Here is a 16,681-nt window from a genome sequence, read left to right as displayed (position 1 = left end):
AGCTGTCATCAGTTTTTCTGACTTGCTGTAAAACACAACAAAAGTCAATAATTTCCCATCATGCCTCTCTAAATCCATTTTGGAGGCAGCCTGTCATCTCTGCAGACACACGTGCCTTTCTGTTGAGCCGACCATCAGCCCGTTAAAGATCACACGTCTCCGTTTCTTCATTTGATTTTTTTTCCATCTTCAGTCAAAGACGGCAGACGACAGAGAAATCATCATTTTTTTTGTTCTAAAGATCCGTTTGCAGACACAAACTAACACGCTGCGTTTCCAACAAGTGATGATTCATGAACAAAAAGCCTGTCTGCTAAAGATGAGGAGTCTCGCCAACTTTTATTCTGACATTTCAAAAGACTCACACCTCCACCCCCCATGTTTAAGCTGCTTCACCTAAAACTAAAGTGACTATCGCTTAATTGTCTAATTAACTATGAACAAGAAAAGAAGCCATTTCAGTCTAATTTGTGTCAATATTTTCAACCTTAAATTTACAATTTTTACATCAGGATTCTGAGTCTTCAGCTGTCACCATCTTAAGTGTCTACAGTTACCATGGTTACAGATGTCTATTGACAGGTTAGTGGGAAAGATGATGATGAGTTGTTCAAACCTGACTGTGTTCATGTCATGCTGCTCTGCAACACCACAACAGACTCACTTCTATCAGTCGACCCAGTCGTCATTCACAACCTCTGAACAAAGTCACTCACTCACCGTCACTGTCGCAGCGACCTGTCATCTCCTCTGCAGAGCAGCTGATCACTCAGCAGCTGGATTCACTCGCTTGTTCAACTACGTACTGTCTGGGTTTAGCAGCTAAAACATCAGTTAGCATTAGCACAGTCATGGTCACAATGGAGCCCATAAATCTGCTGCTTCTCCCAGAACCAGTGACGTTAACTAACGTTAGTGACAGAAACATCATCCTGCCTATTAGTGCATTAAGGCGAGCAGCCAGTAGTGTTTTTCCACCATACAGGTACCGACTCAACGCACCTCAACTCCCTTTTGGGACCAGGTATTTATATTTCCAATGTGGATAGGACCCCCTTAATGCAGCATAGCTATTATAACAACATACAAAGCTATAGTGACCAATGGCGATCCTAGACTCAGATAGGCCCCAAAGAAAGAAGCCCAACAAAACACATTTAAGACCACCTCCCCCCTCACACACATGCAGACGCTACACTTTACAGATGTCCCCGAAATGCCTCATATGCAGATTATCAGTAGATGATACAATTTACAGGTGTCCCCTAAATGCCTCACCTGCAGATTATCAGTAGATGCTACAATTTCCAGGTGTCTCCTAAACGCCTCACTTGCAGACTATCAGTAGATGCTACAATTTCCAGGTGTCTCCTAAACGCCTCACTTGCAGACTATCAGTAGATGCTACAATTTCCAGGTGTCTCCTAAACGCCTCACTTGCAGACTATAGGTAAAAGCTGCAATGTAATATTTACAATTTACAAATGGTTTCTGGCTCTTTTATTTTTTACTGCTGTTTGGTGTCATGAAGAAATCCAGCAGATTTCCCTCCAAATTTGATGCAGTGGGCCACAGCGGGAAACACAGAGTGGAGTCCACAAGAACAAACACATCACTGAGCAGCTTCCTGCAGCTCAGTGATGTGTTCGTGTGTTCAGGGTAATTATACGGATATCTCAGATTCAGTTTTTTAATGGTAAAATGCTTCACATAGTAGATTTAAACTACAGAAATGTTAAACAGTAGCATGAGTGGCAACATTTCATCATCTTTCACAAAGTACAAGTCAGTTATGAGGCAGTGAGACAGTCAGGTCGCCCAGCCAGCCAATCAGAGAGACAGACAGGCAGACAGGTAACCAGACAGACAACCAATGACAGCCGCCCACCCTGACAGCTGAAAATGACAGCTAAATCTCTCTGCCCTGTAATCTAACTAATAATGTTAGCCTCTTAATATTTTCCCTCTCCCCGCCTTGATGGATGGGGTCAGGCTGCGCTTCCCCGGCTGAGGTCAAAGGTCAAACCGGAGCCTCGGCTCTCTGGTCTGCCACTGTAATGGGAGCTGAAATATTAGTCCTAAACGCCTGCGGACGCCCCGACGCCTCAGCACAGATGATGAATTAACTGCTATGAGGAATTACAGATGGAGCATTTTGAAGACACACACACACAGACACACACAAAGTTTCCACTCAAACACACACTCATTTCCTGCACACACACACACACACACACAATCATCTACACTCCTCCATATGCAAATGATTGATAATAGACATCATGGACATCAACTTTATACCTTCTTTTTTCCATTTCCAATACACACACACACACACACACACACTTACTTCCTTACGTATGCTAATGATTGATGGTGGTCTCCGGTTGATGCTGGCATCATCATTGCCTTTATTTATTCGGCCGTTCAGCGCGGCTCTTGGCCTCTCACCATCTTGTATCAAATTATTTTTTAAATGCATTTTGACGACTGATGTGAAAATGCAATCTGGCTAAAACTCTATAAATCCATAATAAAATCACACTCATAAACGCATGGAAATGTACACACACACACACACTATCAAACTTCTTACTGATTTTTAAAGCAGCAGTGATGTTTTCCTGCCCTTGTTTAAGAAAAGCTGGACGAAAACAAAATGATTTTTTTTTTTTTTTTAAAAGTCACATTTAAGATAAAATTCAGTCTTTTAACCAAACCACCACTAACAAGTATTGTCTGTGTGTCCAAGCCTGATTTATCCTACTCCTCTGAGCCACTGAGCTCCATCACTGTCTAAAAACGATTAAAAGACACTGAATAGTGTGGAGTTCAAGTGCAAACGCAGCAAAACTGATGCATTTTAGTCACATCGGTGTGGATGGAGCCTGAGCCGAGTCTGATGGCAGAGCTGAAGCCACAGAGCTGACCACCATGCAGAGGATAAACAGTTATTATTAGCTAATGTGCACAGCATGCTAACATGAGCATATTCAGATGCTAACTGTTAGCTTGTTGTCATGGTTAACTTAATGCAGACCAGGTTTGTTTAGCTGTTACCTGCAGAAATCTGTTTTTTTATCCTCTATATTTGGCAGAACCAGGAAGAACTCGGTGTCTGATGTCATAATTACATCACATACCAGGCAAAATACAATAAAATAAAGTCTTTACATATCTTTCGTGTTTTAAACTTTGGTTTGAAACACAGTTTTACCAGAATATAGGTGAAATTCATAGCTGAAGGTAAAGGTACATTTAAAGGTAAATTTGCTGTTTAAGGTAGAGGCCGCTTACGTCATGGATGCGTTTTGAATGAGTGGTGCATTCAAGTACACTCTGGCATCTGAGATTTCACAGTTTGCATCTTACTGATTCTCTGGATGTGACTTGCTCATTTGTGCACTGACTCTGGCAGCTGATTCTCATCGTACATGTGGATGTGTCTTTGAATGCAACATAAAGTAGAGTCTCTCTTGAAAGTCTCCTCTTTAAATGTCTTGCACTAAAATAAATCTGACAACATGTCTGTAACAAAAATGGAATTATTCTCATTTATAAAAGAGCCACTTGTTGTTAACTGTGATTGATTATCTGGATTTAAAGTCTTTTCAAAGTTGATTTTCTTGCAAATTAATTCAAACCAACTGCCACCTGGAATGAAAGAAGTCAATTTAGAAAGAGATGTAATTTGGAAAATGGTCAGTGGGTGGTGTAAAGTGTGTCCAATTAGGAATTAATGAAGTAAAACATGTAAAACCACCAGGGTATGATCTAATGACTGACTATCCTGGGCAGTGCCATACTCAAGGATTTAGATTTATTCATAAGTCTGAACCACCACCTCTCCAGGTACTAAGATTTGTTCATATTCTATATTTATACTGTCTGTAAATTGTATTCCCCAACATGCTGTTTGAGCCTGGCGTGGCAGGAATCCCAGAAGAAATGACCTTATTGTCCTCCATGGTAGCTTTGGCCCTGATCCAGGGTCAGATCTTCAGTTTAGTCCTGGTTCTGAACCTGGTTCTGTCCCGTGTGGATGAGAAATCCCTGAACCTCCCTCCAACCTGCAGCCAAAGTGATGCTTGTGTTCATCTGCAGCTTGTCAACTTGTCGATGGATCACTCCGACTGTAGCGAACGAACCCCTGATGACTTCAGCGTATAATATACATCCCCTAATGTAGGATCAGCTTATAAGCAAATCTGTTTTCAATCTCTCCTTCCATTTCCTCCTCTCGTCCCACAGACTAAAGTACATTATGGTGCAGCTGATGATGAGGGGATGGCTCTGCTCATCAGGCAGAAGAGGAGAGGGGAAGATGAAGGACAGATTGCGGAGGCTTTTCTGCAGCGCCTCCAGAAGATCATTACAGCACAGGAGAGACTTCAGAAGGTGCGTTACTACACACCGTCTCATTTTCATTCAACACCGATGCAAATGGTTTAAAACTCGTCCACAGCTTGAAGCATTTCTAATAATACAAATACTTTTAAATTGAACTTTCATTCAGTGTTTCAGTGATTGCATCCTATAGGGAAGTGTCACATCTGCGAGTGCTGCAGGTACTGCAGAGCGTTTCCTCCACCTGTCTGAACACAACTACGCTGGACTGTCTGTGGAAACAAGCATCACTCTCGCTGTTTGAGTTTTGGTCTCTTGTAAAACTCAAAACTCACGTTTTCATTATTTAATTAGTTTAATATAATTGTAATCTTTCAGTTCTTAAAATTTCTCTTCAGTTTTATTTTTTATTTTATATTTAATCATCAATATAATGAGAAATTGTTTTCAGGGAATGTATCTGCAAAATGCAATGTTTAACTAAAACCACAATCTTTAAACTTCAACTTGAACTTTGTTGCCATGACTACACAGACTTCAGTTGGGGACTTTCCTTTATTTCCCAGAATGCCTTTCAACAAACCTCGCAGAGCAACCATAAACTTTTTCAGTTCACTTGTGGAGGTGGACTGTGTAGCAGCAGACGTCAGGAGGGAAATTTATAGTAAATATTTTTACAAATATACTTTATATGGTAAAACATGGTGTGAGGACATAGCTTAATATATATTTAATGTATAAATGTATTATGTTTAATTATTTATTAAAACAATATACATATTAAAATGTTATACATTTATAAATGTTTTTCTTATTAATTTCTCATTAATCTTAAATATGATTATATTTCCATTCTGGGAAAGTGGTCTCAGACTTTTGGACCCCCCTGTGTAAAATATCAACATATAGTGACAGGCTCTGGGATGGATATAAATTTATGTTACGTATGTCAATGTAAGCATACACACATAAAAACATATATATGACACATAACATCTGCACAAATTGATCAATATGTCTAGATGTTCCAGTTTCTAATACGTTTTATTTATAATTTTTACAAATATGTTTTTATTTTCTATGTATATTTTGTATATGGAAATTCTATATATTTACATATGTTACATTTGTACATGGGTTCCATCAATATATAATTAACAGTATATATTAATATAGTTGCATTGCTAACCCTCAGTTTACTTTACACAATACAACATAATGGCAGGTTGTGAACCTGCTCATATGTCAACAGTTTGAGGCCTTTAGTTAAAGTTTGTGAGAGTTTAGTATTTAAAGAAATAAGATTAAAGCTTGAGGTTGAGCCTCTCTGCCAACTTAAAATGATGGATCTAGAAAAAAATCCAGATTGTGTTGCTGTTTTATGTCACGGAAATATTTTTGGTTGTGTTTTTGGTTGTTGGAAAAAATCCTTGAGATGTCACCTTGACTATATTTTGCCACAGAATGAAGAAGAAACCTTTAAAAGTCAGTCATCAGCTCTTCTCTGCAAAAAGGTTTTTACAATATAAAAGACACAATGAAGGAATCAGAAGTCACCACGGCTGCTGATCTGAATTCTCACACCACTGGAAAATGAATCAGTGGTGACCTCCAGTTTGTCTTTAACCTGCTCATGAGAAAAGCCCACACTGGGACTGCACTGGTTCCTCTGGTCAGCTCCCAGTATAAAAGTCAAACCATAGTTTCAAAGCACACTGTGAATTAAACCATGCAAAAATAATTAAAAGAATCATTGGCGGTATAAGATTCACAGATGAGACCAAGTGTGTCCTCAATTATGTCATGAGGGCAGCCATTTGTTTGGTGGGTGTTGAGGACGACAACCCCCCCCCCCCCAGAGGAGAAGCAGACTCATTCAAGCTGTGGACAGTGAAAGTTTTGACATTTAAAGCCTTTAACTAATCAGTCCGTCTGCGTTTTATCCCTTTTCCTCTGACTTCACAGTGAGAGAGGAGATAATTTGCGCGCTCTGTCTGTTTGATGTACGGTAATCACATGTGATCTTTTCAACAGGGAGCCGGCCGTCTTGTTAATTTGACCGTCGGTGCGCGGCCGGACCCCCCCCCATCCCTCCTCCCCAATCAGGCCTCTGCCTGAAGAGTAATTGCAGAGCCACCATGCTTCGATGCGCTCGACCTTTACGACCTTAAAAGCCATTTCCATTTTTCTGACCACAAAAAAGAACATATCTTGTTAATTGCAAAAAGGCAAATATTCTCCCCTCCCCTGCTCTCCCCTCTCCGTCCTCCCTGTTTGATTTCCCTTTGAAGGCAAAACGCTGAAAAGCATTTCCATTTTCATTCATCAATGCTTATCAGTCATCTGAAGGCCCCTTCAGCCACAATCAACATCACAGCTCCAACTGAGAGGGACGCAACAATGAGAAACTATCAACAATCGCAAGAAGCAATTTGCTTTAATGTGAAGTGTGTTTTGTTGCAGCTAACTGCAATTTTTTTAATCCTCTGACAGCTCTCCTCTGACGCTCCCTGAAAGACAGAAGGAAGTGTCACAATGCAGCATTATGACAGAGTTAAATACACAATACAGAGCAGCGGCTGCAGAAGAGGGAAACACAGTTTCACTGACCAGTCACACAAACGCTGCCTGAAGACCGCTGAGCCAGGCATCACACTAACTGCTCCTGTGTAGTCAGTGTTCGACTGGGAGGCTGCCAGAGTTTACAACAGCAAATTTAAAAAAAACTATAAAAGTATATATTAAATTTAAAGTTTTGATCACATGACCTTCATCAGGTTTGACTTTTCTGATAATCCATGCATGTAACTGCATGTAGGCTTATGTTTGTGTTCTGTGCATAGAAAACACAGAACAATCCGACTGAAGGTCCACTTACTGGCTTTTTATGGCTCCTTTCAACAATATCACATGGTTTACATCAGTTGCTTAGTTGTCATGGAGATGGATCTGGTGACATTCAGGCTCAGTGTGTTAGAATTTCATCCATAGCACCTGAAGCACTTTCAGGTGTTGGCTTAGAAGTCACCCACTGATGCTGATCATGTGATATGGTTGAAAGCTCTGGGTGAAGCCAGTAAGTGGAGCTTTAGCTGGATTGTGATGTTACAGTCAAGAGTGAAGTCTGTTTGACAACACTGAGCAAAACTCCATGTGCTGATGAAGATCATTTGATAAGGTTGGAATCTCAGGAACATCTGATTCTATTATTTGTCTAAAGTCAAGAACAAACTTTGTTGAACCTGAAAGAAAACTGTTGTTTTGTATTTCATCAGAGGATTATGACCCATATTGTTCCACATTTAATCATAGAGCATGGAATGAAATAGTTCACCCACTGTGAAAAATGGAGTGGACCAGTTTCGGTTCACTTTGAATCTGTTTTTTTTTTGCCTCACAAAATGTGGTTCTGCAGGAAGATGATATCTTTTCAGTGTTTGTCCAACACTTTGATCCAAAGTGACTCACTTCACAGCAACTTAGTAGCTGATTCCTGGTGATTTCAGTGACTCAACTTTCACAGTCACAGTCACAACCTTGATCCCCAGAGGATGAACCCTTTAGGTTTTAATGACCCCCATGACCATGACTTTTCTCTAGCGCTAACCCAGAGACAAACCTTTGGGAGCCACCATTTGTAATCCTCTAGCTAAATCATCAGTATGTTGTCCAACATTTTCACATTATGGCTGTAATGGACACAGCAGCCTGTAGGGACCACTAGCAGGTCATCAGTTAGTCTTATCAGTCAGAGTTAGTCTTATCTGGTTTACAGTAAGCTAAGTAAATAATGTTGAGGGCTGATTCCTTAACAACAATCATTTTAGGCCCAGTAAGAATATTTTGCACAATCTACAGGACAAACATTTTCTTGTTTCATTTGACAAGAGATTTTTCATCACCAGACCAACAGCATCAGACCAAGTTCAGCTCTAAAGTGTGTGATCAAGGACAGTCTCTGCAATCAGGAACAAATTGCTTTGCAGTGCCTGTAAGAGAGAGATGCACACAGGCGTTTGCATTCAGTGGCAGTAAACGCCACTTCATGGCTGTCCCCTCCTCATCATCATCCATCTATCTTCTCTGTGTCATCAGCAACATTTTCTTGTTTCACAAACTGACCTTCCTCTGATGAGGTAAACATTATTTAACGTTTGGTAATATCCCCAAAGTGTGTGTTTATCATCATATCCAATCACCTTCTTCAAGCTTTCAATTGTACTTCATCTCCTCAGGAGTTAAAACTTTGCATCTGTGTGCACACTGAATGCTGGTGGTTTGAGCTCACCGCCGCAGGAAAACAGAGGTCTGATTAAGGGCAAAAAATAAATCTTTGGAAGATCAAAAAAATGTTAATGATGCATTTCTGATGATTGGGGGCTCGACACATCGCTGTTGTCATGAGAAAATTTCAGAACTCCAGCTTTGATATCAGTGTTTTTAACCACAGTTTGGAGACTGTGTGCACAACTCGAAAATAACACCTGCCTGATAAATGCAGATCATAATTTCATGCGGCAGGTAAAGTTACTAATGAGTTGGCTGATATTTTACACACTCTAAGACCCTTATTTTAACAGTGCAATTGTAATGGCCAAGACAAAGCTGTTATGCTAACTCCTCTGTAAACAAAGCACACTATGCACAAAATGTTGTTTACTGTGGAAAATAGCTGACCAAATATGGACAGATGTGGAAAATTAAATGAATCCCCATGAAGTTCACGCCAAACACACCACGTAGCTGACGCAAGGGCAGGTGATATAACTTTAACCTCTACTTATGTTAGCTAATAAACATTACTTCATTTTATTTTGGATTCAACTTTCGGGCTTGCCATCTTTGACATGACTCTCGAATGCTCCGTATTTGTTGACAGCCACTAGCCTAGCAACAGTAAGGCTACAAACAACCCATATTCAACACTCTCTTAAAGGTGCTGAATGTAAGTTTTTGCTATTGCTACATAGCCAATATTAGCATGAACACCTCTTACCAGTCTAGAAGAAAAGGTTGATGGTGAACTCACGTTTCCTCTAGACTGGTAAGTAAAAAGCTATTAATGCTAACACTGGCTATGTAGCAATAGCAGAAACTAACATGTAGCTTCTTTAGCTTGATTCAAAGAGAACTTTGCTGTCAGGAATATATACATCCCCTTAAAGGTTATTTCTCAAATGAAATAAACGAATGACATCCATTTAGTAGCTGTTCTGGTTTCATTTATACCACACCATCGTCAGCAAACAGTTTTGGATTTTTTTTCCCAAAATTGAAAACTTGTGGTGATTTACAAGCTTTTGCACCATATTTTATATTATAGTTATTTTTTGCTGCAGTTTTTTTAAAAATTATTATTATCCCAACAGGAAAGTTGGGAAGAGCGAGAGACAGGATGTTATGCAGCAAAGGGCCACAGGTCGGATTCGAACCCCGTGTCTGCAGCAGTTAGGACTAAGCCTTAATGGTATATGCTCTACCAGGTGAACCACTGAGGCGTCCCTGTTTGCTGTAGTTTTTCAAAGTTTTTGTAAATTTCTTTACATTTTAAGCAGTTATAATCCATCCAATCTTTTAACAATTGTACATAATGTTTATAGAATCATTATTAACTATATTAATATTATGATCTTGTCTTGTTTTCCTTTGTTCTTACTGGAGAAAATTCAATCAAAACAACAAAAGCACAAATCACATTTGCCCAAATTTTGTTTTTCCAATAAATTAAGTTTATTGTCAACAGTTGGTTTTACATTGTAGTTAGCAGGAACCATGCAGTCAAGCTCTTTGTGGCCAATACTAATAATAAAGATATTTCACATCACAGATCACATACATAAATAAACACAAACACCAAGCATTCCTCCCTCTGCATTTTACATCAAGGTTTTACACCTTTACATATATACACAAGCTCAACATGAACCTTGCATGAAACTGTTTTTGTTTCTTTTTGTTTTTTGTTGCATGTTTTCATCACCTAACTGGGAAAGCAGTGGTTTTAATTTAACAAAAAAAAGGTAGAAGAAGTAACAGTAGAGCAAGGCACACAATTATATTTTAAAGATTTCAAACCCTATTTTGTCCTACGCACACACACCCGTCTCAACACCAAACCCAAACCCCAGCGTCACTGCTAATCATCATCTCTGGAGTTGTCTAGAAAATAAAAAAAAGAAAACAATACATGGTACAGTAGTGGTGTACATACAGCAGTATTAATAACAACACACGTCCTTGTCAACAGTCATCAAAACTTAACACCTACACAACAACACCACTTCAGCTTTTGCCAACTTTGGTCGTGTTGCATAGATAAAACATAGTTTTGTTTCTACTTATTTTTTATTTTTGGACACCTGGTTCAACCCTCAGCTCAGGACAAGGTTTCATTTAACATGTTCTCAGGCAGAGCTGCAGATGGCCCAATGAGTGTGGACGATATTCCCATCTTGAGCACATTGATTTCTTCCACAACCATCAATCTTTAAGGATCAATCAAGGTCTCAAAATGATGAGTGGTCACAAAAAGTATTTGTTTCCCTTTTCAGGGTGACTGAAGTGCAGTAAATGATATCTGAAGCTAGTAGGATAAGCATGCCCTTCCCCGAATGAGATGGTCTACAAAGGATTCACCACTCCCTACCTCTTGAGAAAAATCGTGGTATGTTCAGGTAGTTTTCATCAACGTGGAAGCTGCAAACGATTGATGTAATGGTATGCTGTGCATGAACTGTACTGAACAAGAGTGCTTGACCCTGCCCTTCCCCAAAATGAGATGGTCTACAGAGGATTCACCAAGCATTACCACTACTTCCTCCCTCTAATGGAAGTATATCTGCGAGCAGTCATTGTGAGCCTATAAAGTTGAAAAATGTAGTGTTTACCACCATAGAGGTAAAAACCACAAACCCAGAGGAAACAAGAGGCTGCACTTCTCGACTATATGCGGAGAAGCCTTTGAGAAAGAAGGATGCTGTTTACTTGACTTCAAGGAAGAGTTCCTCTGAAAAAGGCCAGCAGGTTGAATCTGCCCTTCCCAAAACGATAAGGTTTACCACAGCGCCATCACCATTGTCAGCCCATTAGACAAGACAAAACATTCAGGGAGTCCTTGTCAATCTATAAAGTCAGGAAATTCAAAGACTTTGGCGCCAAGAAGTTCAACTTAAATGGTCGACAGATTGGTTAATACCACATGGAGCGACTCAGACTGCTTTCTGAACTCAGAGGAAACAACAGTCATGTTCAGACAAAATCAGGCTGCACTTCTCCGATACATGTGCAGAAGCCTCTGACAAGGAAGGACACTGTTAACTTGACTTCAAAGAAAACGTCCTCTGAAAAAGGCTTGACAGATTGGTTAATACCAGCTGACCTGACCATGAGTGCTTGCAGACAATGTTTTAATGCTCAGGGACGGACTTTGGAAAATGGTGAAGCTGTTGACTTGCCTTCAAAAGGCTTTTGAAAAAAGTAACACAGTCAAAATAAAGATCAAGCGTCAACCATGAAGTTGTCAAATCCTCAACCCCACAAAGTGTTTCAGTCACGATAATACAGTTTTATTTATTTAGTTTCTATAATACGACTTACTGGCCTCTTTGTATCTTGTAAAGATTTGGGTTTGATCGTGATTACGCTGATGTGAATGTAGGTCTTACAAACATGTTTCAGTATTTGAAGCTCTTATTAACACTAACTTAATTTCTACAGTCTTTTGTGTCTCTCAACAATGACGATGCATCTGTACATCATGACTAGATTTCTTCATATCTGTTAACACTAAGTCTTTCCCACCCTTTCAATATTTCTTCAGGATAGTTTAAGAAATTTTGTTTGCCTTCTTCAGATAAGAGGCTTTGTGTTTGTGGGATCCAGATGTTACAGTTTATCCTCTGGTGTATAACTCACAGGCGGTAAAACAGTGCTGATACAACAGGATGTCAAGCTTCTACCGCAGATACAGCTGTGACTAGACCAACTGTTGGACCAAGTCCCAGCGCAATAACATGAATACTGACATCATCTCTAGACCCAGTCTTACTCTGAGGACATAACATGCTACTTGTGCAACAGAATGTTTATAGAATAACAGGGTGTTCACACCTGCAGCACAAAAAGTGAGATACAGCATGAAGTCAAGCAAACTGGCCACAGATGTGTGAGTTCCAGTGGTGGCAGAACGATACTGAGGTAGCTCCAAAAAGTGACAGAAACAGAGAAAGATGATGAAGAACAGGCTCAAAGACAAACCTAGATCCACAGCTTGTCAGACTTAAATATCCCAGGTTATCTACGATGTGTGACGGAAAAAGTTATGAATTTCTTTAAGTTGAATTTTGACAACCTGAACGGCTGCTCTGGTTTTTGGAGGGTAACATCCTCATTCCTGATTGGTCCTGAGTGGCCTCAGATTAAGTTTAACTAACTCAAGTTAGATCAGTATTAGCGCAAAAGTAGAACCAGACTGAAAGAGTTGGATCAGTCTAACATATCTTTGTGAAACCAGCCTCTAGTTAACAACAGGTATCAGTCTAAATAAGGAAATACAACAAGGAAGACAGGTTCTAGCAGAGAGTGAAGCAGTAGCATCCAGCTGATTCCAGGTTGGCACCATTTCTTCGCATTAAGTCCTCAGTGCTTTATTTGTCCTTCTTGAGATGCCAGACACTTGTGTCTTAATGCATTGGTGCAGTTGAACAGTTCAGGTGGTGTGAGGAAATTCTTATAGCATCCTATTTATTTTGATGTGTGTTGTGGATCAAACCATGATGCACAAAACAAGCTAAAAAAAACATGAAGCTAATAAGAAGACAAAGCTGATTGTGTTGCCTTCGTTCAGACTGAAAAATTTTGTGTTGTTGAAAGTGTTTTTTCCTGTTTAGCCCAAACAAATACAACATGTAACTATCAGACCTGTGACTCATTAGTGAAACATCTCTGCTCAGTCAACCTCGACCTGGTTTTAAACTCACTACACTGTTCTATTCCATTTTGTACCACATTTAAATTGTTGGATATAATTTCACTACATAAGTTTCTTCCTAACTCTTAGAAATGATGCTGAAACTGTATTTTGATGTAAATTCTATATATTGTCCTCAGACTACCTCAGAAATATGCTCAGCCAAACTCTAAAAGCTGCTTCATGATCAATCAGAAACCTGCCAGACAGTTCAGCCCTGAAAGCAGACTCCGAGCTGGATCTGACCACAACACCTAAGAATCACTTTGAAGGTCACCCTGAAACGTCCAGTGTTTTAAAGATCAGTCCAGTCAACAGCTGTGAGTTCTGGGAGATCAGAGGTGTGAAAAGCAGAGAGAGAGGAGGCAGCCGGAGAGACGAAGCCCAGAAGAGAGATCAGCTCAGCGGGGAGGAGATGGAGAGAACTCCCCTACAGCTGGATCCTGGAGGTTCCAGCTCCCAACACAGGTAGTCTCTGTTTGGATGGAGAGACACAGGAAGAACGTGTTAGACCCACTGTATCTGTTTTTAAATGTCATTTTATTCTATCAGTCGATCTTGGCTTGTATTGCTTCATGTTTTCAAATGTTGTTTTAAAGTGAAAAACGTTTTCTGGTTGGTTGACTGAGTGATTTAATAAAAATATAGCAGATTTCAGGTAAACACTTGTGCAAGGTTAAACAGTGGGTCCAGGTGGGCGGGGCTTGGGGCGTGGCTGAGAGCGGTGACTGCTTTGTTGTGACATCACAAAGTTCCAGAAGTCCTGACGGCTGGTTTTAAGGCTCAGTTTCTGAATACAGGCTGTGTGCATTTCTCTGTGGACTGAGGCTTTGATCCTTTCACAGTATTAATATAGAACCTAGACCTGCTTTATAATCACAAACACATGGACATCTGCCTTTAGACTGTGTGGAGCTTTAAATTCTGGTTATATTGTAAAATGATTCCCTTCTTCCTGTAGTATATCAGTTTTTGCATTTATTTTTTAAAGAACTGTGCTCTCTTAAACTCATTTTAACACATTCATCTTTGCTTTCGGACAAATTCTATTTGTCTATTTTGTTCTGTTGTTAAAAAGATATTTAATTTATTTTTTATTTATTTATGTTTCATACATCCAATTGAATATTCAACTGCAGCTGCATCTGTCATCTCCTCTGTTCCATTCACTGTGCTCACACAGTTTCCTCCTGTGTGTATCAGATATTTGTCTTCGTTTTCTGTTCGGATTTGCTATGAACTTTACACACACACACACACACACACACACACACACAGATACAGGTGCAATTAAAGCAATCGTGAATGCGGCTCATGATGTGCTCTGTGACCCAGACAGCAGAAGGTCTGCAGCAAAACACAGGAGAGTGTGTGTGTGTGAGTGTGTGTCTGTGTGTGAACAGGTGGGCTAGACTGGGGCACGCCATGGGGGTCAGGACCAGCTGTATGCATCACTGATATGATGTGTGTGCAGTGTGTGTGTGTCCTTTGTCATAGGTTTACATGCGTTGTGCGCGTGTGTGTACACTGAGCTTGATTTTGCACTTTCATGTGTGTATTTCTTTGCATGTGAGTGTGTATGCAGGTTTGTCCTTTGTGTGTGTGTGTGAGAACAACATGTCTGTCTAACCTGCAGCTGTTGGGCTGTCAGAGCATCTACCTGGACTTTAATGCCCTGCCCTCGGGGGTGTGTGTGTGTTAGTTTGTGTGTTTGGAGTATGGGGGCAGTAGGTTTTGCTTAGCCCTGGAGGTGCCTATAGGGCGGCCACATCTCTCTCTCTCACACACACACACACACACACACACACACACACACACACACACAGACACACACACACACACACACACACACACACACACACACACACACACAGATTGTGTCAGTGATGATCTTTGTCCGTGTTCTGCAGCTTCCTGGTTTGATTTGGTTTTAAAAATAGAAAAGAAGTGAAATTCACTGCTTGTGTGCAGCCTGCATCACACACTGTATCCACGCACAGTTTTTAAAATCACACAATAATTCATGGAACTGGACCAAACTATTCCAGTAATATCATGTGAGAGATCCTGTTCTTGCTGAACTGGGACATCGAGTAAGAAACCTCGGGGTCATTTCAGATTCTGATCTTAGTTTTATTTCAATTCTTTGACCAAAAGGACTTTTTATCATTTGGTGAGACCTTTACTGAGCCAGAAAGACTCCTTGACTCCAGTGATGATCTGTCCAGAAAGCTGCTGCCAGGATTTCAACAAACTAAAATGCGAGAACATATAACTCCTGTTCTATGCAGCCTTCACTGTCTCCCTGTATCTTTAAAGTTCTTTTAGTTTTTAAAGCACTAAACAGCCTGACAAGTTTAGTCGGCTTAGAACCGGCTGCACCAAGCGTGTGCCAGGCGACTCCAAACCAGCAGCCAAGAACAGTTATTCTGTTGCAAATATTTGTGCAATAAAAACGCAGACGTTCACATTTGTTCATTTTCGACTGGAAGATCTAAGTTCGCTGTGGTTCATCACTGTGCTGATAAGTTTCCTGTTACACAAAGATATTTGAATTAAAAATTGCTCCAAGAAATGCAACTAAAATTTGAGTTTGAATGACGATCATAATCATCTGCAGGCTGGTTTGTGGAGTTAGTGATGAGCCTCCACTGACGCCTGCTTCCTCAGGTTTTAGCTGCTAACTCCAGAGTTGCAGATCAATTTGCTAATTCAGAAATTATCCTGCGCTCGTGGGTCATACAAATGTTTTTATTAACGAAACTTTGGCAAAATTAACAGGACAGGAAATGATGTCACAGCTTGAAATGGACCGCCTTTGTTTCAGTCTGACTCTGTGATTGGTTGATTGGCAGTGACATTAATACATCAAACATAATGATAAACTGATGCTGAAAAGGCTTGTGTTGCATGTGTGAGTGTTAACTCACTCTAACTGTGCCCGTCCTCGAGGTGGGGTGTCTCACTGAGGCCTGGCTCCGCCCCTGTGCTGCTCTGGTGCCATGATTGACAGCTGACTGAGAGCTCACCTGGGGGGGGGGGGGGGCAGCAAAAGAAAGAAAAAAAAGTTAGTAAGTTAGTTAGTTAGAGAAAGAGAGAGAAAAGGTTGAGATAGAAATGCAAAGATAGGGAAGGATCAAAAGAAAGAGAAGAAGAAAAGAGTCAACAGAGAAACTTGTTTAGTCACATGAAAGTTTATACGTGATACAGAAACGAGGGAACAAAATCCCACTTTATTCTTTTTGTTTTAACAGTGTGGGGGGGATTGGTGATGGATGGTGAGAGAATGAGTAAAGGAGAGAGACAAACAAGAGAAGGGAGAGAAGAATAAATCAAAACAGCATTATCAGGCTGAAGCGTTGTTTG

The 16,681-nt window shown here is 40.2% G+C and overlaps 1 protein-coding gene across 3 annotated transcripts in view; it reads right to left on the bottom strand.

Moving 5' to 3' along the window:
* Window positions 1-10,053: 10,053 nt before the first annotated feature.
* The window catches only part of akap6 (A kinase (PRKA) anchor protein 6), a 193,083-nt gene continuing 186,455 nt past the window's right edge, over window positions 10,054-16,681 (bottom strand). For all 3 annotated transcript variants that reach the window (XM_071498843.1, XM_071498845.1, XM_071498844.1), the window contains exons 24-25: window positions 16,246-16,344; window positions 10,054-13,790 (exon numbers count right to left, since the gene is read on the bottom strand). In XM_071498843.1, coding sequence (XP_071354944.1) covers window positions 13,746-13,790; window positions 16,246-16,344 — 144 coding nt within the window. In that variant the 3' untranslated portion in view covers window positions 10,054-13,745. The remainder of the gene's footprint in view (window positions 13,791-16,245; window positions 16,345-16,681) is intronic.

The sequence above is a fragment of the Trachinotus anak genome, unplaced genomic scaffold (genome assembly GCF_046630095.1).
Source record: "Trachinotus anak isolate AG129_WGS33_773 ecotype Australia unplaced genomic scaffold, CSIRO_AGI_Tana_v1 ptg000015l, whole genome shotgun sequence".
Lineage (NCBI taxonomy): Eukaryota > Metazoa > Chordata > Actinopteri > Carangiformes > Carangidae > Trachinotus > Trachinotus anak.
The sequence above is the reverse complement of the archived record's forward strand: the minus strand, read 5'-3'. Positions and strand labels throughout refer to the sequence as shown.